The sequence below is a fragment of the Manis javanica genome, chromosome 9 (genome assembly GCF_040802235.1).
Source record: "Manis javanica isolate MJ-LG chromosome 9, MJ_LKY, whole genome shotgun sequence".
NCBI lineage: Eukaryota > Metazoa > Chordata > Mammalia > Pholidota > Manidae > Manis > Manis javanica.
The window spans coordinates 103,839,028-103,864,594 of NC_133164.1; the positions used below are offsets into that span (position 1 = coordinate 103,839,028).

General features: G+C 38.4%; 1 protein-coding gene across 1 annotated transcript in view; it reads right to left on the reverse strand.

Annotated features, from left to right (window-relative positions):
* Positions 1-1,369: 1,369 nt before the first annotated feature.
* CFAP53 (cilia and flagella associated protein 53) overlaps positions 1,370-25,567 on the reverse strand; it is a 46,649-nt gene continuing 22,451 nt past the window's right edge. Inside the window, exons 6-8 of the mRNA XM_017665462.3 lie at positions 6,215-6,431; positions 4,423-4,525; positions 1,370-1,707 (exon numbers count right to left, since the gene is read on the reverse strand). Of these exons, the coding sequence (XP_017520951.2) occupies positions 1,479-1,707; positions 4,423-4,525; positions 6,215-6,431 (549 nt within the window). The 3' untranslated portion in view covers positions 1,370-1,478. The remainder of the gene's footprint in view (positions 1,708-4,422; positions 4,526-6,214; positions 6,432-25,567) is intronic.

Consider the following 25,567-nt stretch of genomic DNA (forward strand, 5'->3'; position numbering starts at 1 on the left):
ATAGATAATATCAGTGGTCAAAGAATGAATGTTTCCACTTAATGAATGTCTATTCTCACCACTTCTCTTCAATATCATATTGGATATTTCACTGACCAGTGCATTAAGGCAAGAAAAGAAAGAAAAGGCATTCAGATTGGAAAGAACTAAAACTGTCTTTATTTGCAAACAACATGATCCTGAATACCGAAAACCCTACATAATCTCAAAAAACAAAAAACCTACTAGAATAAGCAAGTTTAGTAAGGTCCCAAACAAGATGCAAGGTCCATATGCAAAAATAATTATATTGCTCTACATTAATAATGAATAATCCAAAAACGAAATTAAGAAAACAATTACATTCACAATAGCACCAAAAAGAAATACTTAAGAAGAAATTTAACAAAAGAAGCAAAGGTCTTGCACACTGAAAACTACAAAACATTGCTGAGAAAAATTAAAGACAACCTAAGTGAATGGAGAAATAGACCCTTTTCATGGATTAGAGGACTCATTATTGTTAAGATGGCAGTTCTCCCAAATGCACCTGTAAATTCAATACAATCTCTATCAAAATCTCAGCAGACATTTTTATAGAAACAGACAAGATGATCCTAACAATTTTATCATATCATGTTACTCCTCTGCTCAAAACTCTGTAACAGCTTCCTACAGCCAAGTGAAAGCCAGTCTTTACCATGACTCCAAGGCCTTACATCATCTGGCCCCCACTGCCTTTCTGATTAATCTCCCCCCATTCACTCCACTCCAGCATAAATGCTTTTTCTGAAATGCACTAAGCAAATTTCTGCCCCAGGGCCCTTGTACTGGCTCTTTCCTCCGTCTAGGAAGTTTTCCCTCCAGATAACCAGATAACTAGTAGAAGGGCTAGTTCATTCAAGTATCATCTGCTCAAAGAACTCTCTTCTGACCATCACATAAAAAATAAACTAGCACTCCAGTCATTTCCTGCTTTATAGCACTTAACACTTATCACTTGATTCCACCAGGATGTAATCAAGTATTGCAAAAGCAGGGGGTTTGTTTTGTTGTTGCTGAAGTCTCAGGATCCAGACTAGCACCTAACACATGGGAGGCACTCAGTAAATATCTGTTTAATGACTGAATATGTGGGTTAATGAAAGTGGATGATAGTCCCTGCTCTATCTGCAAAAATGCCCTGTTAATATCATGAATTATATATGATAGAAGAGAAAGGAGGCAAGAAGAAATGGAAGAAAGTGTAGTATATCTATTAGTGAATGAATAAGAAAAGGAGGAATGGGATAAGTCAGGAAAATAACTGTTAGATGAAGTACATCATTCATATTTGTAAGTATATGCAGTCTAAAAAAGGGACAGTTTAATTTGAAGAAAGAAATTTATGTATAATTATACAAACTCAGAGAACAAAACAGTTTATCCATGAGTTAGATGCATACTATAGCTAAAAATATTAAAAGACTAAGAAAAAGTATGCATTGCAGTTTATGAAACTATGGTGGAGGCTTATTAGAGCACGCCCTCCGCATGGGATGAATGTTTCGGAGTGGCACTTGATGCGTGGACAGGATCTCCCGAATCTTGTCCTGGCAAATCTTGTTTGCTGCCATTCCTGCTTCAAATTCTTGGCGTCCCTCTTTTTTCTCCGCTTCCCGGGCCTGCTGCTGGTAGGACATTTGCATCTGTAGTTGCTTCCTGTACTCCTGGGCTAAACCTGAGCGTCTGAAGTATTAGAGATGTCAAAGTATAAAATTATAAAAGTGAGCATTTGGATTTATTTAGTGAATTACAGTTAGAATGTAATTTGTGAAGTCTAATTAAAATGCCCATTAAAATCAGGGTGAGTGGGGAAGAAACAGATGAAAATTCAATAATGTGTTTATTACACAAAAATAATTAAGATAATCTTAGAAACATTTAATTTTCTTAGAAACATTTCATTAATCTTAGAAACACTCAAAATATTTACTGTGATGTGGAGCCAATCCTTGGCCTCTCGCCATCCCCCTCTCTCACTCCTGTGCACGGAGGAAGTGACTTATCTTTCGGTAACATTGGGAACAGACTAGTCGGCCTGTTTTCCACTCTGCTCCCTTTCAAAGGGCCGTGCCCATGCAGGGGAGGCCTGCGCTGGTCCAGCACTGCTGGTGGCTGGGTAGGTGAGTTTGCCTCATTCTGCTCAGTATTAACCAGACAATTTCCTCCATATATAACTCCTCACATTTTAAAATTTATAGTGTGATTGTTTTTACTGTAGTAAAAAACACAATGTAAAATCTACCATCTTAACTATTTTTAAGTGTACAGCTCAGGAGTGTTAAGCACATTCACACTGTTGTGAAACAGACCCCCAGGCCTTCGTCATCTTGCAAATATGAAACTCTATTACCTGCTAAACAGCAAACCTCTTTTCTGGCTCCCTGCCACCCCATCTGACTATTCCAGGTACCTCATCTAAGTAGTCTCATTCTGTGATTGGCTTATTTCATTTAGCATAATGTCCTCAGAGTTTATCCATGCCATGGCGACTAACAGGATTTCCTTCCTTTTTAAGGCTGAGTAATATTCTATCCTAGGCACAGACCACATTCTGTTTATCCATTTATCTGCTGATGGACATTTGGGTCATTCCCCCCACTTGTCTCCTGTGAATAGTGCTGCTGTGAGCACAGCTGTGCAAATATCTCTTTGAGGTCCTCTTCTCAATCATTTTGGACATATACCCAGAAGTGGGGCTGCTGGATCCCAATTTTTCGAAGAAACTCCTTACTGGTTTCCATAGTGGTTGCACCACTTTACAATCTATAGGCTACATTCTCAACATCAGCTTTTATCAGAAAGAAAGATTATAACATGCACATGTCTCTACGGCAGATTTTATTTTCCAATGATGGCCATGGTGATATTGTCCCTCCCATATGCTTTTCTACAATGTGAACTTCTACTCCTCTTATCAAAAAGTAGAACTTACTTCTCCATCCCCTTGAATCTGGAATGTGCCTGGTGATGACTATTATGATCAACTGAGTATGACAAAAGTGATGCTATGCCAGTCGTAGGTATAGCCCTTAACTTGCCTGGCAGCTTTCTTTTCCTGTCCCTTGGAATGTTTGCTATTGCAGCTGTCCCTGGTCAGACCAGCCACCATATTGGGAGAAGCCCAAGCTACATGGAGAGGCCACATGTAGGTGTTCTAGGTGATAGCATCAGATGAGGTTCCCAGCCACAGTCAGCATACACTGCCAGATATATGAGCAGGTATCTTAAGTGCCCACTCCAGTTGAGCCTTCTGATGAATGTACGTAGCCCCAGCCAACATTCAACTTGCACCATGTGACAGACCCCAAGCAAGAACCATCCAGCTGAGCCTTGTCAACCATAGACTCATGAGAGATCATCTTAACTCACTTCAAATCACAAATTCTTGGTGTTTCGTTATGCATCAATAGGTAATTGTAATACCTTCTGCCCATACTTGTTTTGCTTATCTCTCAGTTGATTTAGAAGTAGTGCAGGGAAGAGAGTTGCTATTCATTAAATCCCACTCACATCTCCAACAACAGACTTTTCAAAAGTAGGAAGGAAAAACCTCTAGAGCAGAAGCAGTAGCAGGAAGTCAGTAAGGTAGGCCAGTTACTGTTGTCAGTACCCCAAACTGACATTAGGCTCAGGCACTTAAACTATACTCTTTCTAGAAACAAAAGAACTTATTTCTATGCACAATGTGTGGCTGAGTCAAGGACAAGCACCAGGGACAGGGAGAGTGACCAGCAATTAGAGGAGCCAGATCCTCTTCCTCCACCACACTAGTTGCCTGAATTGGGTATCAAGGCTGAAAGTGAGAAGGGACTGCTGTGGTCTGAGAAAGGCTGCAAAGGGGTTCTGCCTATTTCCTCCGCCTAAGCCTGACTGGTAGCAGAGCAACACTTGTCAACGGAGGCAGTGGTATTTCCCAAAGCACCCTGAGCATTTCAGTTTTCCAGGCCAGTGAAGCTGCAAAAATCCTCCAGAGGACACTTGCAAGGATTCCTATCCCCCTAAGCTGTTCCTGCTAATCTAACTATAATCAGGCCACATTGTATTTCAGGGTTTATTTCATGAGGGATAAAAGTGTCTTGTTATTTCATTAAGGTGTGGGGTTGGTCTCTATCTTTTTTAATTGTTTCCAATTTGTTTTATTTCCTAAGACATTCGTCCAGTTTAATACGTATTGTGTATAATCAGAATGTACACAATAGCAATAGAATTTAATGTTGCCAAGATGGTTGGTGCTCATTTTTGTATGAAATTCTGTAAACTGACTTGAGCTTTTAGGACAAATGTAGTACTGATATAAAATAATCTCAATAATGCATGTATTATGACACCTTATTCTCAATGTTAAAAATCTCTTTTTTTTTAAGTTAGTAAATAATAATAAAGAAAACAATATCATACCTTGCAAAATTCTCCTCCTCTTCACGGTTAAGCTCTTTAAGACCTTCATTTACGCGTTCCTGTTCCATGGAGCGTTCTTCCTGTTCTTTGGCTTTTCGCTGCACTAAGAAAGACAAAAACTATTTTTACTAGTCATGTAGTCATCTCCATTCAGAAAAGAATAAGCTGTAGGTTCTTATGTGCTATGATTGACATGGATTTTCTCTTTGTCATTTTGCATTGACAATGTATCATTGGCCGTTTTCAAGCCAAATTACCACTATTAAAACACTTCTCACCTTCCTCTTTTTGAGGACAGTTCTATTGACACTTTATGTTAATAAGAGTTTATTTATTAAAAAATAAACACTGGAAAAAGCATTAGTATAGAAGGTATTTATAAATTATAAAAGGAGAACTTAAGCATTCTAGTAGAAAAAAATAACAAAGAAAATTAAGTTCACAAAAGAATAAATACAACTGGGAAATATACATCTGAAATGTACATATCTTTGGTCGCAAAATCCATTTATAGGAACTTATTTAAGCAATGATATATGAGCCAAATAATAGCTATAGAGATGGTAATCTGCAATGCTAAAATAGTAGTGAAAATATTCAAAACAATCTGAAACTCCATTACTTGTGTTTAGATGAAATAAATTATGGTCCATTTTTATAATGGACATTTAGACAGCATTACAAATCCTATAACTGAAGAAAAATGACCTGGAAAATGTTTATGATAAGTGGAAAATGCAGGCTGTAAAACAATGTATACAATATGATCCTAATTTGTGAGGGGAAATTATGTACATAGTAAAATACTCGAAGGATATATATGAAGTTGTGAATAGTAGCTATTCCTGGGGGTTAGAATTAAGGTTCATTTAGTTTCTTTGTTTACAAATAGTTCCAAAACTTAAATTTTCCATGTTTTCTTAATATATTCTAAATATTTATCTGTGTGGGTTAACACAGAAATCTTTTTAGCTTGTAAGTTTTCTTCTCATTTTCTCAAAACTTCATCTAATAATGACTTGACAATTTTCAACTACTGTTATAATTCCTGGAGTGGAGAATCAATCAATAGAACCAAGTTAAGCTTTCTCTTGCAAAGACAACTAGTGTGAAGTCTAACCGTACCCTAATAATAAATCAATTGCCTCTTCAGTTCACTGGCCACACATAGAAAGGTGGAAATCTTGGAGGTGGCAGTTCATCCCCTCAACAAATATTTCCTTTTATGACCAAGCACTGTTTGAAGCTGAGGGAATACAATGGTGTGCTAACAGATATGTGAGCAAGCCACAGTGAAAGCCTCAGAAAGAAGATTTATTATGAACAGGGGAACAAGAAAGGAGACATGTGAGCTAGCTTAAAGGATGTCCAGAATTTCTCAAGATCAAAAGCATCATAGGTTCTACCCTAGCAAAGGTATGCAGGTGTAGAGATACCTGCGGAAAGAAAAGAGCGACACATAAAAGGGACGAGGGGGCAAATGTGTGTCTGTCACATCTTCTCACTCTCCTTTATAATCACTAATGCTCACAGACGGTTCAAAGGACATACTGTTCCTTTAACCTTGAGAACATCTCCTGCGTGACTGCCCCAAATCTGCTGGGATATAAAACTCTTCAAGCTTATATGTCCCGTACTCAATTATGTAAGTTCTGCCAAGTGGGGATCTTGCCTTAATCTTTTTTATATCTCTCATTATTTCACACATAATATTATAAATTTAATAAATATTTTGTTTGCTACTTGTTGAATTAAGATCCAACTATAATATAATTATAATGCATTTCCTTACACTTTTCTTGAACTTGAAGTTTTCTTGTACACATGACCTCATTCACAAGTTGTTTCCTTGCCTCCTTTTCAAGTCTCAGCTCCTTGTCCTTCTCAGCCAACTTCTTTTCCTTCTCTTCCTCTAATATTCTGTCCAATTCTTTCTCCTGAGCTTTTTCTTCCTCCCATTGTTGTGCCAAATACTGACGATATATCTTCTGTTCTCTTATCAAATCTTCCTACATAACATAAAAATTACCTCACATTGTTATAACTTCTAGGTGTGATAATGATATGGAGAGGTTTAAAAACAATCTTTTAGAGCTATAATCCCAGTCTTTAAGAACTACATACAGAAACTTTTACATATGAAATACTATGTCTAGAGTTTACTTCAAAATATTCAGGTATGGTGGTATGGAATGAATGGGAGTATAGACGAAACAAAAATGGCTACTAGTTGATGGCTATTGAGGCAAGGTGATGGACACATGGGAACTCATGTACTCTTTGGATCTTTTGAAATGTTTTATAATATAGTTTTGAATAAGTTAATCCACTTTCCCAAAGTGTTTCTCAAGGCAGTTCTCAATTTTAGAAATGGAGAACAGATTAGTTGTTGCCAAGGGTTAAGAAGAGGGTGGGGACAAGAGGAAAGTTGGTGTGTCTATAAAAGGGAAATATGAAGGATCCTTGTAGTGATGGATATGTTCTGTATCATGGCTGCATCAGTGTCAACATCCTGGCTCTGATTTATATGATCATTTTGCAAGGTGGTGTCATTGAGAGATGCTGAGTGAAGGGTACATGGGATCTCTCTGTATTATTTCTTACAACTGTATGTGAATCTACAGTTATTCTAAAATAAAATATTTAATTAAAGAACATAGTAGCAGACTTCTGATTTCCAGTCTGGCATGAAAGGGGCTTAGAAGTTGTTATTCTGTCCTAATAAGTAAAAAGATGAACAATCTGAAAAAGTAACAACTATCTTCGATCCACAGAGGTGAGGTCCTAGGGCAAACCACAGACCCCAGAGTTGTAGAGCCAGACAGGTGAATATAGAGAATCACAACTTACCACAGCAGAAACCCATGAGCAGAAACTTCTTGGGAACCAGTGCTGTATAGGAAAATCTGAACTTAAATTAATAAATTGATGGTAGTTCAGTGTGGACAACTCTTAAGAGTCAAAAACTCTAAAAAGGCCCAGTTATGGGGTGGTGGTGGTGAGGCACATTTCTATGAGTTCTACCTCCTGGAGCTCTACCAGGTTCCCACAGTGAGTATCAGAGAACAATCTGCTCATGGTTCCAGAAGGTAGATGGCTAAAGGAACCACTCTGAAACACACCAGAGCACATAACTGGTACAATAACAGCATGACAGTCGACTGGTGTTAGATTTCCTACTGACTGAACAGGGTACAATCTGTTCTATACAGGGTACTTCTCACTTCATGTATATTAACACTCAGGACAGGCACAGGGCAAACTCCAGAAGATATCTCAAGAGATACAGACCACACAAATTGTAATTAAAGTATTTCAACAAATTCTCACACTCCAAGGTATCTTACTTTTTTTTTTCCTGACTCTCGGCATGCACTTGAGGGCAATGGCTAAGAACTGGATTCCAAACAATAGTAAGTCTATTCATTACAGGCTTCATCATCATTGCTTTGGTTAAATACACTTTACAATAGCTTTATAAATAACTATATATTTAATATGTAAATATACCTATGCCTTTAACATATTCCCTATACAAGTGATTGCTATTCCTGATGCTGAGGAATCACAGGATAGATTGTCAAGAGTTTAGCTAAACTACTGTACAGTGCTGCTGCCTTGGCATCCATTTGGTTTGGTCAAGGAGCCTACAGTGACCTGAAATTGACACTGGCCTCTCATGCACATTCATGCCCTAGAGAGTAACCACAGTCATAAGCAAATATAAGTTCCTGATATGACTTCCCCAATAGCCCCTGTGATCAATAGTTTTTCCTACCTCCCAATGCCTTCCCCTTATGTGCTTCTTAGATAAAACCCCCGTGAAGCTTACTAAAACCCTGCTCTTTTGGTTTAGACTGACAAATCTGGCCTTAGCCTGGGAAACCAAAGAGCTTCATCCATGGATCCTATTAAAGGCATGTACCCAGGTCCTGCCTCTCCTCTCTTTGTCTGTACTCTGTCTTGACTTCCCTGTGTGGCCCTTGGAGACATACCGTATACTCCCCCAGGGCCTGTGAGTAATAAACTGTTCTATTTCAATTTATCTTATGGTGTGTTGTTGAACCACAGGCTTACCATTCAGCACCCTGTGCTACACTTAATAAGTGTTAACTTGACAAATTTATAACATATACAACAAAAGCAATGTTTAGAAGGAAATTTATAGCAGTGAATATATATGTAATATATGTATATTTCCTAATATATATAAGGAAAGAACAAAGATATAAAATAATCTAAGATTCCAGCTTGGGAAATTAAAAAAGAAGATCAAATTAAATCCAAAGCAAGCAAAAAATAAATCAATTAATTAAAACAGCAGCAGAAGTCACTGAAATTGAAAACAGGAAATCAAGAGAAAATCAATGGAAACAAAAGTTAGTTATTTAAAAATATCAGTAAACCTCTAACTAGACTAAAAGAAAGGGAGAGGGACAAAAATCACTAATATCAGAAATGAGAGAGGAGACACCCTTATAGATCCAACTGACATTAAAAGGATAAGGAAGAAATACTGTGAACAACATTATGTTCATAAGAATAATAACCCAGAGAAAATGGACCAATTCTTTGAAAGACAGAATCTGCCAACATTCACACCAGAAGGAGAGTATAATCTGAATAGGCTTATACTTATTATTAAATAAACTTAATTATTAATTAATAATCTTCTCAAGCAGGAAAAAAAAACAGGTCCAGGTGAGTTCACTGATGAATTCTACCAAACATTTAAGGAAGAAATTATTCCAATTCTCTATAATCTCTTTCCCAAGATAGAAGCAGAAGGAATACATCCTAACTCATTCTAGGAAGCCAAAATGATCTTAATACCCAAAGAAGACAAAGACATTACAAGAAAATGATATACTAATATCTCTTGTGAACATAGATGCAAAAATCCTCAACAAAATAGTAAGTCAAATCCAGCAATGTATACAAAGAATTATATATTACAACCAAGTAGGATTTAATCCATATATGCAAGACTGATTCAACATTCAAAAATCAATTAATGTAATCTATCATATTCAGCTAAAGAAGATGGTCATATCAATAGATGGAGAAAAAAATTTGACTCCAACATCTATTCATGTTAAAAACTTTCAGTGAACTAGGAAAAGAGGGGAACTTCCTCAACTTGATAAAAAATAGCTACAAAGATCCTACAACTAACATCATACTTACTGGTAAGAAATTGGCAGCTTTTTCAACTAAAATCAGGAATAAGGCAAGGAAGACCCCTCTCAATAGTCCTTTTTAACATTGTACTGGAAGTCATAACTAATGCAATAAGAGAAGAAAAGGAAATAAAAGGTACATTTATTGTGAAGAAAGAAATACAATTATCTCTGTTAAAAAAATAATACAATTATCTATGTAGAAAATCTGAAACTCCTGGAACTACTAATTATAGTAAGATTGCAGGATGCAAGGTTAATATATAAGTCTACTGCTCTCCTGTATGCCAGCAATGAAAAAGTGACATTTGAAATTAAAAACACAGTACCATTTACATTAGTACCCTCAAAAGTGAAATATATACATGAAAATCTAATAAAATATTAGATTTAAATAATATTTATATATTTTATATAATATTTATGATTTATATAATATTTATATTTATAAATTTATATGAATTTTATGTTTATATAATATTAGAGCTATATAAGGAGAAGTACAAAACTGATGAAAAAAATCGAAGAACTACAGAATAGGGAGATGTTCCATGTTCATGGATAGGAAGACTCAATATTGTCAATATGTCAGTTCTTTCCAACTTGATCTATAGATTAAATACAATAACAATTAAAATCCCAGCAAGTTATTTTGTGGTTATAAACAAAATCCCAGCAAGTTATTTTGTGGACAAAATGATTCCAAAGTTTATATGGAGAGGCAAAAGACCCAGAATTGCCAACTCAATATTGAAGGACAAGAACAAAGTCAGAAGACTGACATACCCAACTCCAAGACTTACTTTAAAGCTAAATTAATCAAGACAGTATAGTGTTGGTGAAAAACAGACAAATAATAGATCAATAGAAAAGAATAGAAAGCCCAGAAATAGATCCACACAAATATAGTCAACTGATCTTTGACAGAGAAGCAAAGACAACAAATGGAGTTTAGAGAGTCTCTTCAACAAATGGTGATAGCATAGCTCTATATCCACATGAAAAAAAAAAGGAATCTAGGAATAGACCTTACATCCTTCACAAAAACTAACTTGCATCATAGACCTAAATGTAAAGCACACAATTAAAAACTCTTGGAATATAACAGGAGAAAATCTATATGCCCTTGGGTTTGGAGGTGAGTTTTTAGATACAACACCCAAAGGCATAAAAGAAATTGATAAGCTGGTCTTCATTAAAATTAAAAAATTTTGCTCTGTAAAAGATATTATCAGGAGAATGAAAAGACAAGCCACAGATTAGGAGAAAACATTTTTAAGACATACCTAATAAGGGATCGTTACCTAAAACATACAAAGAACTCTTAATATTCAATAATAAGAAAACAAACCACCTGATTATTTTTTTTTAATGAGCCAAAAACCCCAGAGAAGACAGCAAATAAACACATGAAAAAAATGCCTGTGATAATGTGACTTGGTCTTTATCTACTTCTGGCACAGAGCTCCTAAAATCCTTAGACTTTTCCAAATGCTAATAATGACAAGGGTTTCTTTTGTTATGTTAATGGTGACTTTTGGGCAGCACGTATAATTGGGGGCTGGTTGCCAGGGAGAACTAACTGTATGATTAGAAGGCTGGTACTTTTAGTCCCATCCACCTGACTTTTGGGGAGCTGAGAGGGGCTGGAAGGTGAATAAATTGCCAGTGGCCAATTATTTAATCAATTATCTATGTAATGAAGCCTCTGTAAAAGTCCAAAAGGAAAGGGTTTGGAGAGCTTCCAGTTTGGGGAACCAGAACAATTTTCTGTTACTGTGCCAGGTCCCAAACTCCACAAGGACAAAAGTTCCTTTTTTCAGGCCTTTAACCTATGTAGCTCTTCATCTGGCTGTGGATCCATACCTTTTAATATCCTAGCAAATTAAATGAACCCAAGGAGAGAATCATGGGAACCTCTGATTTATAACCAGTTAGTCAAAAATGCAGGTAAAAACCTGTACTTGTAATTGGCATCCCAAGTTGGAGGGTGTTGTTGGAAGCTCCAGTTTGTAGGGGTTTGGTCAGAAGCCCAGGTAACAACCTGGGCTTATGACTGGAGTCTGAAGTGCAGGGCAGTCTTGTGGGACTGAGCCCTTTACTTGTGGAATCTGATGCTATCTCTGGATAGATAAGTGTCAGAATTGAGTTGAATTGTGGGATGCCCAGCTGGTGTCCTGAGCATTGCTTGCTGGTGTGAGGGGAAAACTCCCCTTTCACACACTGGAATTGGGTTCAGAACTCTTACTGCTCCATATCATATGTCATCATGAAAATGAAAATTTAAACAATAAGGTATTACTACATCTAGAATAGCAAAACACTGACACCACCAAATGCTGACAAGGATATGGATCAACAGGAACTCTTATTCATGCTGGTGGGAATGCAAAATGGTATAGCCACCTTGGAAGACAGTTTGGCAATTTCTTACAAAACTAAATATACTCTTACCATATGATCTATGAGTCACACTCCTTGGTATTTACCCAAATGAGTTGAAAACTTATGTCCACACTAAAACCTGCACATGATTGTGTACAGCAACTTTATTCATAATTGCCAAAACTCAGAAGCAACCAAGGATGTCCTTTAGTAGGTGAATGGATAAACTGTGGTATAGCCATACAGTGGAATATTATTCAGCACTAATAGAAAATGAGCTACCAAGTCATGAAAAGATATGGAAGAAACTTTAATGAATATGACTCAGTGAAATAAGTCAATCTGGAAAGGCTACATACTATGTGATTCCAACTGTATGACAAAACTATAGACACAGTAAAAAAGATCAGTGGTTTCCAGGGGTTTAGAGTTGGGGGACAGGAATGACCAGGTGGAGTACAGTGGACTTTCAGGCTGGTAAAATTACTCTGTATCATACTCTTATTGGAGACACATGTCATTATACATTTGTGCAAACCCATAGAATGTACATCACCAAAAGTGAGCCTTAATATAAACTATGGTCTTTGGGGGATAATGATATGTCAAATAGGTTCATCAACTGTAATAAATGTACCACTCTGGTGGGGATATTGGTAATGGGGTAGTCTATGCACTGGGAGGCAGAAGGCATATAGGAAATTTCTGTATCTTCTGCTCTGTTTTTCTGTGAAACTAAAACTACTCTAAAAAATAAAGTTTTTTTTTAAAAAAAACATTGTACCTATACCAACTTCCAGGCATAGTTTATCACTATTTCCTGAGATCCCATCCTACTATCACAGTACTAACACAATGTTATAGAATAAGATTTCTAAAAATTCAGCGAGCATCAGAATCACCTGGGAGAGCATGCTAAAACATACATTTCTTGTGTGTGCCAAGATCTCCACTTGGAAATTCTGTTTTGGAGCTTAAGACTTTCTAACAACCTCCCAGATGCTGCTGCTGCTGCTGGTTGGTGGACCACACTTAGAGTATAGCACTGTTACAATTTATTATACATATGGCTGGCCCCAGACTGAGAGCTGGGTGGGGAGAGATGGCAGAGTAGGAAGGCAAGGCAGAAACCTCCTCCCACACACACCAAGTAGCAACTACAGCAAATACAACTAGACCTGACAATGACCTGAAGAATAAAAAACAGACCACCTACACCTGGTGAAGAAGAGAAGACCACACAGAGAAGGGTAAAGTGGCAGAGTCATGATCAATCAAGACCCCAGCCTTTCCAAATCCCAGTCCACAGGCAGTTGGAAGAAGAATGGAGGGAGGAGGGGATAGGCACTCAGAACTCTTGCACACCTGGCCCTGGAAATCTGCTCTGGGATCACTGGGTTTTGGTGATTAGTGGGGCTAGACACAAGGGAGAGTTGGATCACTCTGGGAGACTGAGACTCCAGCTACTTGTGGATGATAGGCAACGCTCTGCCTAGCCCACTAAGACCCAAAATGGAAGGGGCAGTTTGAAAGATTTGCCAGCAGGTGAAGGATGGATGGAGTGGTCTCCACAGGAGAAAGGTTAGGTGAATGACACTTCCCAAGCCCTATCTTAGCCCAAAAGGTAGGGCACTCATGGGTGCCCCAAACACTCCATTGCCCTTTGCTGGAAGCTCAGCCTTGAGGCATTTCCCTGTGCACCTGCCAAGCCTGCTCAGCCCAGCATATCAGACTTTACTGCCTGGCAGGGGGAAGGAGACTTTGCTGTCTGGTAGGCAGAGGGAGGTATTCCCAGCTTTCTTTGCCATGTCTCAGCCCAACTTAGGAGACACCTGAGGGAGCCAGCTCCAAGTGCTCCTTCCTCCTTGCAAGTGGCCCAGCCTGGTGCCACTCATGCCTCCACCACTGTGCAACTTCCCCAGAGCCATGCCACTGCTATGCCTACACCAGCTGAGGCAAACTGCCGACCATAGTGGACTGTGATAGACCACTGCTGGCAGACAGACAGAAAAGCAGCTCCACCCATAGCCCACCAACAGAAACTGGGGCTCCACTGAAAAGGAGAACCAGGAATTGGAGAATACAAAGTCTTGAGCTTCTGGACACTATAGGACACCTTCTTTGTAAAGTCATTACTCTCTAGACCAGGAAGCATAGTAGATCCATCTAATACAAAGGAAGAAACACAGAAATCCTAACAAAATGAAGAGTTAGAGGAATATGTTCCAAACAAAACTATAGTATAAGACACCAGAAAGAGGACTAAATGAAACTGAGGTGGAGCAGGGACATGGGACAAGCATCATGATTAACTTTTCCTGCCTATGATGAAAAATGCCAAGATATAAATAGTACAGTAAGAACAGGAGGGACTCCATCTTAAGGCTAAGATTTATTTTAAAAACCAAGGAGTTAGGATGTGCGGTTCCTAACATATTTTGTGGTAATAAGCCAACAACTGACCCTGTCTTAAGGCAGGGCAAACAGTCCTAAATATGTTCCCACCGCTTGAGGGTAACCACTATCTTGGAGAAGAACAGGATTAAGAAATTTACTGTGTTGAGTTCATCTTATAGAATATCTAGAGGACTATGGATGGTGACATAATGTCAGCCACCAGAGATAGACATCATAAGACCACATGTTAAGCCTATGCACCATCTGTGGCCCTTTGCCCCATCCCTGAAATTCTTCAAAAACATAATCCTAAACCTTTAAGCATGCCTCCTCTTTGCCCACACCCCCCTTTCATCAAGTGCCCACTTTGCCGTAAATAAAGCCTTCTCACTGCTCAACTTACTGCATTTTGTCTCTGCACTCTTCCAGTGGTGTCTTTGTTTGCTATGCCATTCAATTTTTTAGACTTAAGCACTAGTCTTCTCTCTGTGTGTTCTACTTTAGTCAAGAGCTACTGAGATCTCTGATTTGGGCTTGCAAGTTCCTGACACCTGGGTGACCCAGACAGGACTGCAGCTGTACAATCATGCTCTTTAATAACCTGCCCAAAAATCTTTCTTTGCTTTGGGAAATTCTCAGAACATAGTCTCACTCCATCCAGTGTTCCATGCCTCCCCCAAATCCTGGGGTGGTAGGGGCTTAGTTACCATGCCATGCAGATTCAAGTGGATACTGGATTCCAGGTGACTCTGGCTTCAGGAGTTGGCAAGAGATTTGTCCTATGCCAAGCAGAAATCAATGAGCTTCCCTTTCCTCACTGTGTTCTTCCTTGCTCTCTGCAGCCTACACAGCTGCTGCTCACTACTGCTCTCACTTTAATGAATTCCTTCCTTACATACACTTGTCCAGCTGTTTGAGAATTCTATCTCAATCAGAGTCATGAACCCTCCCCGCCCAAGGTTGAGGTTTCACCTAGTGTACAGGGACAGACCTCCCCAGATGAGTTGGCCAACAACAAAACAGAGATCACCAATCTTCTTGATAAAGATTTCAAAGTAACAGTCATAAATATGTTCACTCATTGTGGAAAAGTATTGATGATCTCAGAGATGACTTCAACAAAGAGAAGAGTTGAAAAAGAGACACTCAGAGGTGAAGAATACAGTAACTGAAATGAAATATAAATGGAGGGAATGAACAATAGATTGGAGACAATGAGATGGAAATTAGAGAACAGGAAAACAGTGTAGCTGAGGAACAGAGAGAAAAAAGAATTTCTAGGAATGAAAGAATGATAATAGAGCTGTGTGACCAATCCAAACGAAACAATATTCACATGATGGGGGTACCAGAAGAAGAGAGAAACAAAGGGATAGAAAGTCTCTTTTAAGAAATAATGGTTGAAAATTTCCCCAATCTGGGGAAGGAAATAGACAGCCAGGTCATGGAAGTACAGAGAACCCCTACCAAAAGGAACCCCAGGAAGATGACACTGTGGGTAAAATTGTAACATTTCCAGAATATCTCACTGGCTTTAGTGCATTTGCATATCCTCAGGGGTAGAGAGAAGTTCATCTCCATATCAATGGATAATTACCTGGGCAACTGAGGGCATATCTGAACCTGAGAGGTTAAGGGGAGGGGGCTGGCTGGCTTGTGGGCTTTTTCAGGAGCAGAGGAGAGAGACGGCTCTGGACTGCAGTTTGTGAGCAATAAACGGGTTTTAAACTTTATTTCTCCCTTTGACTGATTTTGGTTTTTAGAGGTATTTTTCCCTGGGATTTCCTCTCCCCAGACTTACAAACACCAAAATGACAAAGACTAAGGGTAAGGGGAGGGTACTGAAAGCAGCCAGAGAGAGACAAAACATTACTTATAAGGGAAACCCTCAGGCTATCAGCAGACTTCTCAGCAGAAACTTTACAGGCCAGAGGGAGTGGCATGAAGTATTTAATGTATTGAAAAATAAGGGCCTTCAACCAAGAATCCTCTACCCAGCAGGATTATCATTTCAATTTGAAGAAAGGATTAAAAGTTTCCCAGATAAATGAAGGCTGATGGAATTTTTAACCACTAAACTGGCATTACAGTTATGTAAAAAGGACTTCTGTAGATAGAAATGTTCTTAAATCTAAATAGTTTTCAACAGTGAAAATAAACCCACAGTAAAGGTAGACCAATTACTTACCAAGTATGAAATTAAAACAAAACAAAAGTAGTAAAACCAACTATATACAAAATCAGATAAGGCAACTATATACAAAATGCAGATTATGACATCTAATACATAAATTATGAAGGAGGAAGAAGAATAAAAAAGAAGTAATTTTAGATTGTGTTTGAAACAGAGCAATCATCAACTTAATATAGACTGTTAAATAGTCAGGAAGCTATCCATGAACCTTATGGTGACCACAAAGCTAAAGCCTATAGTACATACACAAAAAATTGAAAGAGAGAAATCCAATCACAACACTTAAAAAAACATCAAATAACAAAAGAAGAGCATAAGAGAGGAAGAAAGAAACAGAGAGGAACTACAAAACAACCAGGAAACAATACAATGGCAATAACTACCTGAGAAGGGAAAAGATAGCAGCATGAGAAGTGTGGTGGAAATCTCCCAAAACCACATATGTTTTGAAAATACAGCAAATACAACTATTTCTAAGAGAGTAACCAGAAGTAAGGGTACACCAGCCAGTCTACATCTGAGAGAAGTGAACATCTCACGGAAAAGGGTAAAGTGAAAAGCCACGACCCAGTGGGACTCGAGCACTCCTCCCACCTCAGCTCACTGGCAGGAGGAAGAGAATCAGAGTGGGGAGGGAGCAGAAGCACAGGACTGCTAAATACCCAGCCCTAGAAAAGATTTTTTTTAGGGAGCACAGACCCACATTGCATGGTGCTCTGGAGATTTGAGGGGCTGAAAACCAAAGTCAGAGACTAAGACTGTGAACAGGTTCCCACAACCAGCTGCCTGGGACAAAAAAAACAGCAGGCATTTAAAAAGACTTCTCAACAGTCACAAGGTTGCTAAAAGAGCAAGAGTTTAGGAGAAGGAACATGTGGACAAAATTGTCCTGGCACACTCAGCCCAGCAGGTTGGGACCTTTCAGGAGCTTCAGGCGCCCTATTTGCCTGGTTGGCATGCAGCCCCAGGGTCCCTCACCACAATAAGCAGCCTGCCACTCCTTCCCTCCTGCCATGCCTTCCTCCCCACCAGTACCTGTGCACAAACCCACTGTCCCTGCCATAGCTGCAGACCAGCCAGAGAGCAGCCCCACCTACAGCAACTACACAACTTAATGCAAAGGCTTCTCCCTTCCAGCAGCTAACCGGCCCAGGCAGCAGAGACAGGCATGGCAATCAGGAAGCAGGAAAGGGCTTTGTCCTCCCTGCAAATACCTGCATTGCTAGATGGATGGCCACCATCTCCTAGGCCAGCAGGAGGGCAGCCCTGCCCATGGCAGTTTAGAGGATTAACGCAGAGGCCACTCCCTGTGGCATGGCTAACCAGCTCAGACAGTGGAGACAGGCACTGCAACCGGGAAGCACAAAAGGGCTTTGTCCACAAGGCAGAACCCGCACCATTTGCCTGCGACCCCTGCCATCAACCTAGGCCATGGTTAGGGCCACCCCACCCACGGAAGTTTAGGAGATTAACCCAGAGGCCATTCCCTGTTTGGTTAACTGGCACAGACAGCAGAGACAGGCACTGCGACTGGGAAGCGGGAAGGAACTTTCTCCTCCTGAGACACAGACCATGGGCTTAGACAGAGTACGGTGAGGGCCTCTGGAAAAAATGAAGCAAGATAATCCATTGTGATTGTGGGATTTGATTTGGCCTGCTGGGGGGCTCAGCTTATTTTTCTGAATTTACCCAGTGTTGCTTTTCTTCCTCCAGCTCTAGTCAACTGATTTGCCACCTGAGCAATTTAACAAGCAAGACCAAAACAAACAGGAAGGATTCCATCTTGAAAAGAAGATTGCATTTTAAAACCCAATTTGTTAAAAACTAACTTTCTTCGCATACTCTTTAACACACAAACAATAACTCAGCCCACCTTAGGAGCAAAGCAGGCAGTCTTGAGTGATATGCTCCCAGACTAGGAAGGTGCTATCCTGGGAGGAAAATAGAGCAGTAAATTTCTTGTAAATAAATCAGGAAGACTAATAGGAAACTTACTGTCTCTTCAAAGATAAACATTTTGGGACCACTTACGAGGTCTGCATTCCTAGTACGTTGTCTCTCAACCATCTATAAAACCCCTAGAAAATGCACCACCTGGGGGCTCTCTTGTCCCCTCCTGGCATAAGCCAGGAGCTCTGTCCTCTTGCTTTATCTCTAAATAAAAGCCTGTCACTTGCTCTCTTATCTTGAGTCTTTACGAAGTTGATTCTTTGATTCTGTGAACAAGAACCCCAGCATCACTCCCAGCTGATGCCCACACAACTTTCCTGTGACCACTCCCATTGCTCCAGGACTATGAAAAGGCAGAAGAACCTGTTCAATCCAAAATCCCTCAAACATGAGAAAGAGAGCATGGTGAAAGTGAAATCACCAATCTTCCTGAAAAGGAATTCAAAATAAAAGTCATAAGCATGCTAATGGAGCTACAGAAAAATATTCACGAGCTAAGGGAGAGATAACTGAAAAGAAACAAACAATGGAGAAATTTAAAACCAAACTAGGTAAGGTAGAAGAGAGAGTGAATAGAATTGAAATGAGAAAACAGGAATACAGAGAAGCCGAGAAAGAGAAAAAAGAATCTCTAGGAATGAAAGAATATTACTGTGTGACCAATCCAAACAGAACAATATTCACATTATAGGGGTACCAGAAGAAGAAGAAGAGAGAAAAAGGGATGTACAATGTCTTTGAAGAAATAATTGCTGAAAACTTCCCCAATCAGGGAAAGGAAATAGTCTCTCAGGCCATGGAAGTCCACAGATCTCCCAACACAAGGGACCCAAGGAGGACAACACCAAGACATACAATAATTTAAATGGCAAAGATCAAGGACAATGACAGAGTATTAAAAGCAGCCAGAGAAAAAAAGATCCCCTATGAAGGAAAACTCATCAGGCTATCATCAGATTTCTCAGCAGAAACCTTACAGGCCAGAAGGGAGTGGCATGATATAGTCAATGCAACGAAACAGAAGGGCCTCGAAGCAAGAATAATCTACCCAGCAAGATAATCATTTAAATTTGAGGGAGGGATTAAACAATTCCCAGATAAGCAAAAGTTGAGGGAATTTACCTCCCACAAACTATCTCTACAGTGTATTTTAAAGGGACTACTCTAGATGGAAGTATGCCTAAGGCTAAATAGCTGTCATCAGAGAAAATAAAACAACAGCAAAGAAAGTAGACCAACTAAATACTAACCAAATGCAAAATTAAATCAGCTATCCACCAAGTCAGTCAAGGGATACACAAAGAGTACAGAATATGACACCTAACATATAAAGAGTGGAGGAGGAAGAAACAGAAGGGAGAGAAAAAAGAATCTTCAGACTGTGTTTATAATAGCATAATAAGTGATTTAAGGTAGACTGTTAGATAGTAAAGAAGCTTCCCTTGAACCTTTAGTGACCACGAATAGAAAGGCTGCAATGGCAATAAGTACATACCTGTCAATAATCACCCTAAATGTAAATGGACTGCATGCATCAATCAAAAGACACAGAGTTACAGAATGGATAAAAAAGCAAGACCCGCCTGCCACCTATATGTTCCCTAAAAGACACTCACTTCAAACCCAAAGACATACATAGACTAAAAGTAAAGGGATGGAAAAATACATTTCATGCAAACAATAGGGAGAAAAAAACGGAGTTGCAGTACTTGTATTGGAGAAAATAGACCTCAAAACAAAGAAAGTAACAAGAGACAAACAAGGACATTACATAATAATAAAGGGGTCATTCCAACAAGAGGACATAACCATTATAAATATCTATGCACACAACAAAAGAGCACCTACATATGTAAAACAAATATTAACAGAAATAAAGAAGATGCATATGCATTCATTTTAGGAGACTTTAATACACCGCTCACTCTAAAGGAGAGATCAAACAGACAGAAAATAAGTAAGGAAGAGGCACTGAACAACATATTAGAAAAGATGGACCTAACAGACATCTACAGAACACTCCACCCAAAAGCAGTAGGATACACATTCTTCTCAAGTGCACATGGAACATTTTCCAGAATACACACATACTAGGCCACAAAAAGAGCCTCAGCAAATTCAAAAAGATTGAAATTGTACCAACCAACTTCTCAGATCATAAAGGTCTGAAACTAGAAATAAATTGTACAAAGAAAACAAAAAGGCTCACAAACACATGGAGGCTTAACAACATGCTCTTAAATAATCAATGGATCAATGACCAAAATTAAAACAAAGATCAAGCAATATATGGAGACAAATGAAAACAACACCTCAATACCCCAACTTCTGTGGGCGCAGTGAAGGCACTTCTAAGAGGAAAGTATATACCAATCCAGGCGTTTTGAAAGAAGGAAGAACAATCCCAAATGAACAGTCTAACTTCACAATTATAGAAACTGAAAAAAGAAGAACAAATGAGGCCGAAAGTCAGTAGAAGGAGGGACATAATAAAGATTAGAGAAGAAATAAATAAAACTAAGAAGAATAAAACAATAGGAAAAATTAATGAAACCAAGAGCTGGTTTTGTGAGAAAATAAACAAAATAGATAAACCACTAGCCAGACTTATCAAGCAAAAAAGAGAATTTACACACATAAACAGAATCAGAAAGGAAATGTGAAAGGAAAAATCACTATGGATACCACTGAAATACAAAGAATTATTACAGAATACTATGAAAAATTATATGCTAACAAACTGAATAACCTAGAAGAAATGGACAATTTTTAGAAAAATACAACCTTCCAAGACTGACCCTGGAAGAAATAGAAAATCTGAACAGACCAATTACCAGGAATGAAATTGAATAGGTAATCAAAAATCTACAGGAACAAAACTCCAAGAACAGACAGCTTCACTGCTGAATTTTATCAGACATTTAGTGAAGATATAATATCCATTCTCCTTAAAGATTTCCAAAAAAATAAAAGTGGTGGGAATACTCCCAAACTCCTTCTATGAAGCCAGCATCACTCTAATACCAAAAACAGGCAAAGACACCACAAAAAAAGAAAATTACAGACCAATAACCCTCATGAAAATAGATGCAAAAATACTTAACAAAATATTAGCAAACCAAATTCAAAAATACATCAAAAAGATCATCCATCATGATCAAGTAGGATTTATTTCAGGGATGCAAGGATGGTACAATATTCAAAAATTCATCAACATCATCCACCACATCAACAAAAAGAAGAACAAAAACCACATGATCATCTCCACAGATGCTGAAAAAGCACTTGACAAAATTCAACATCCATTCATGATAAAAACTCTCAACAAAATGGGTATAGAGGGAATGTACCTCAACCTAATAAAGGCCGTATATGACAAACCCACAGCCAACATCATACTTAACAATGAGAAGCTGAAAGCTTGTCCTCTAAGATCAGGAACAAGACAGGGATGCCCACTCTCCCCACTGCTATTCAACATAGTACTGGAGGTCCTAGCCACAGCAATCAGACAAAACAAAGATATACAAGGCATCCAGATTGTTAAAGAAGAAGTCAAACTGTCACTATTTGCAGATGACATGATATTATACATAAAAATCCCTAAAGACTCCACTCCAAAACTACTAGAACTAATATCTGAATTCAGCAAAGTTGCAGGATACAAAATTAATACACAGAAACCTGTTGCTTTCCTATAGATTAACAATGAACTAGCAGACAGAGAAATCAGGAAAACAATTGCATTCACAATTGCATCAAAAAGAATAAAATACCTAGGAATAAACCTAACCGAGGAAGTGAAAGACATATACCCTGAAAACTACAAGACACTCTTGAGAGAAATTAAAGAGCACACTAATAAATGGAAATACATCCCATGCTCTTGGGTAGGAAGAATTGTAAAAATGGCCATCCTGCCTAAAGCAATCTACAGATTCGATGCAATCCCTATCAAAATACCTAAAGCATTCTTCAATGAACTGAAATAAATAGTTCTAAAGTTCATATGGAACCATAGAACCCGAATAGCCAAAGCAATCCTGAAAAGGGAGAATAAAGCAGGGGAGATTATGCTCCCCAACTTCAAGCTCTACTACAAAGCACAGTAATCAAGACAATTTGGTAATGGTAGAAGAACAGACTCATAGACCAACGGAACAGAATAGAGAACCCAGATATAAACTCACACATATATGGCCAATTAATATGTGATAAAGGAGCCATGGACATACAATGGAGAAATGACAGCCTCTTCAGCAGGTGTTGGCAAAACTGAACAGCTACATGCAAGAGAATAAACCTGGATTATTGTCTAACTCCATACACAAAAGTAAACTCAAAATGTATCAAAGACCTGAATATAAGTCATGAAACTATAAAACTCTTACAAGAAAACATAGGCAAAAATCTCTTGAACATAAACATGAGCAACTTTTTCATAAATATATCTCCTCAGGCAAGAGAAACAAAAAGCAAAAATGAACACGAGGGACTATATCAAACTAAAAACCTTCTGTATGGCAAAAGACACCATCAGTAAAACAAAAAGGCATCCTACCATATGGGGGAATGTATTCATAAATGACATATCTGATAAGGGGTTGACATCCAAAATATATAAAGAGCTCACATGCCTCCAAAAAGGATATAATCCAATTAAAAAATGGGCAGAGGATCTGAACAGACACTTCTACAAAGAAGAAATTCAGATGGCAAACAGGCACATGAAAAGATGCTACACATCGCTAATTATCAGGGAAATGCAAATTAAAACCACCATGAGATGTCACCTCACACCAGTTAGGACGGCCAACATCCAAAAGACAGACAACAACAAATATTGGTGAGGATGTGGAGAAAGGGGAACCCTCCTACACTGCTGGTGGGAATGTAAATTAGTTCAACCATTGTGGAAAGTAGAATGGATGTTCCTCAAAAAACTCAGAATAAAAATACCATTTGACCCAGCAATTCCACTCCTAGGAATTTACCCTAAGAATGCAGGATCCCAGATTCAAAAAGGCATATGCACCCCTATGTTTATAGCAGCACTATTTACAGTAGCCAAGATATGGAAGCAACCTAAGTGTCCATTAGTAAATGAATGGATAAAGAAGATGTAGTATATATATACAATGGAATATTATTCAGCCATAAGAAGAAAACAAATTCTAACATTTGCAACAACATGGATGGAGCTAGAGGGTATTATGCTCAATGAAATAAGCCAGGTGGAGAAAGACAAATACCAAATGATGCAGTCATTTATGGAGTATAACCACAAAATAAAAACTGTAGGAACAGAACGGCAGCAGACTCACAGGATCCAAGAAAGGACTAACAGTTACTAAAGGAAAATGAACTGGGGAGGGTGGGTGGGAAGGGAGGGATAAGAGATTAAGGGTTATTATGATTAGCATACATAATTTAGGAGGGGCAAGTGGAAGGAAGTATAGCACAGAGAAGACAAGTAGTGACTCTATAGCATCTTACTATGCTGATGGACAGTGACTATAATGGGTCTGTGGTGGGGACTTGATAATAGGGGGAATGTAGTAACCACAATGTTGCTCATGTGAAACCTGAGCATAAGATTGTATATCAGCAATACCTTAATGAAAAAATGGTAATAACTACTTATCAATCATTACCTTAAATGTAACTGGTGTGAATGCATCAATCAAGAGATATAGAGTGGCAGAATGGATTAAAAAACAACACTCATCTATATGCTGCCTATAGGAGACTCATTTCAGACCCAAAGACATACACAGACTAAAAGTGAAAGCGTGGAGAAAGATATTTCATGCAAACAATAAGGAGAAATAAGCAGGAGTAGCAGTACTTATATCAGACAAAATAGATTTCAAAACAAAGAAGAGACAAAGAAGGCCATTTCATTTTGAAAAAGGGATCAGTCCAACAAGGGGATATAACCATTATAAATATCTATGCACCCAACATAGGAGCATGTAAATATGTAAAATACTAGCAGAATTAAAGAGAGAAATAGGCTGGAACTCATTCATATATTAGAAGACTTTAACACACCACTTACATCAGTAAATCTACCAGACAGAGAATAAATAAGGAATAAATACTGTCAAAATGGCCATGCTGCCCAGAGCAATTTAGAGAGTCAATGTAATCTCTATCAAAATACCAATGGCATTTTTCAATGAACTACAGAAAATAATCCTAAAATTCATATGGAACTACAAAAGACCCCAAATAGCCAAAGCAATCCTGAGAAAGAACAACAAAGCTGGGGGTATCATGCTCTCTGACCTCAAGGTATATTACAAAACTACAGTACTCAAAACAGTATGGTACTGGCACAAGAACAGGTCTATAGATCAATGAAACAGAGTAGAGAGCCTGGATGTAAACCTATGCATATATGGTCAATTTATACACAATAAAGGAGCCCTGAATATACAATGGGTAAAAGAGTCTCTTCAATGACTGGTGTTGGGAAACTGGACAGCTGCATGCAAGAGAATGAAACTGGATTAAAAGTAAACTCAAAATGAATCAAAGACCTAAATGTAAGACATGAAACCATAAAACTCTTAGAAGACATAGACAAAAATCTCTTGAACATAATAAGCATGAGCAATTTTTTCCTGGACATATCTCAGGCAAGGGAAACAAAAGTAAAAAGCAACAAGTGGGACTACATGAAACCAAAAAGCTTCTGTACAGCAAAGGATATAATCAGCAGCACAAAAAGGCAACCTACAGTATGGGAGAATATATTCATAAACAATTCATCCAAAAAGGGGTTAACATCCAAAATATATAAAGGCCTCATCCACCTCAACACTAAAGAAACAAATAACATGATTACAAAATAGATGGAGGACCTGAACAGATATTTCTCCAAAAAAGGAATGAATACAGATGGCCAGTAGGCATATGGAAAGATGTTCCACATTGCTAACAATCAGGGAAATGCAAATAAAAAACATAATGAGATATCACCTCACACCAGTTAAAATGACTACTATCCAAAGACAAGAAATAACAAGTGTTG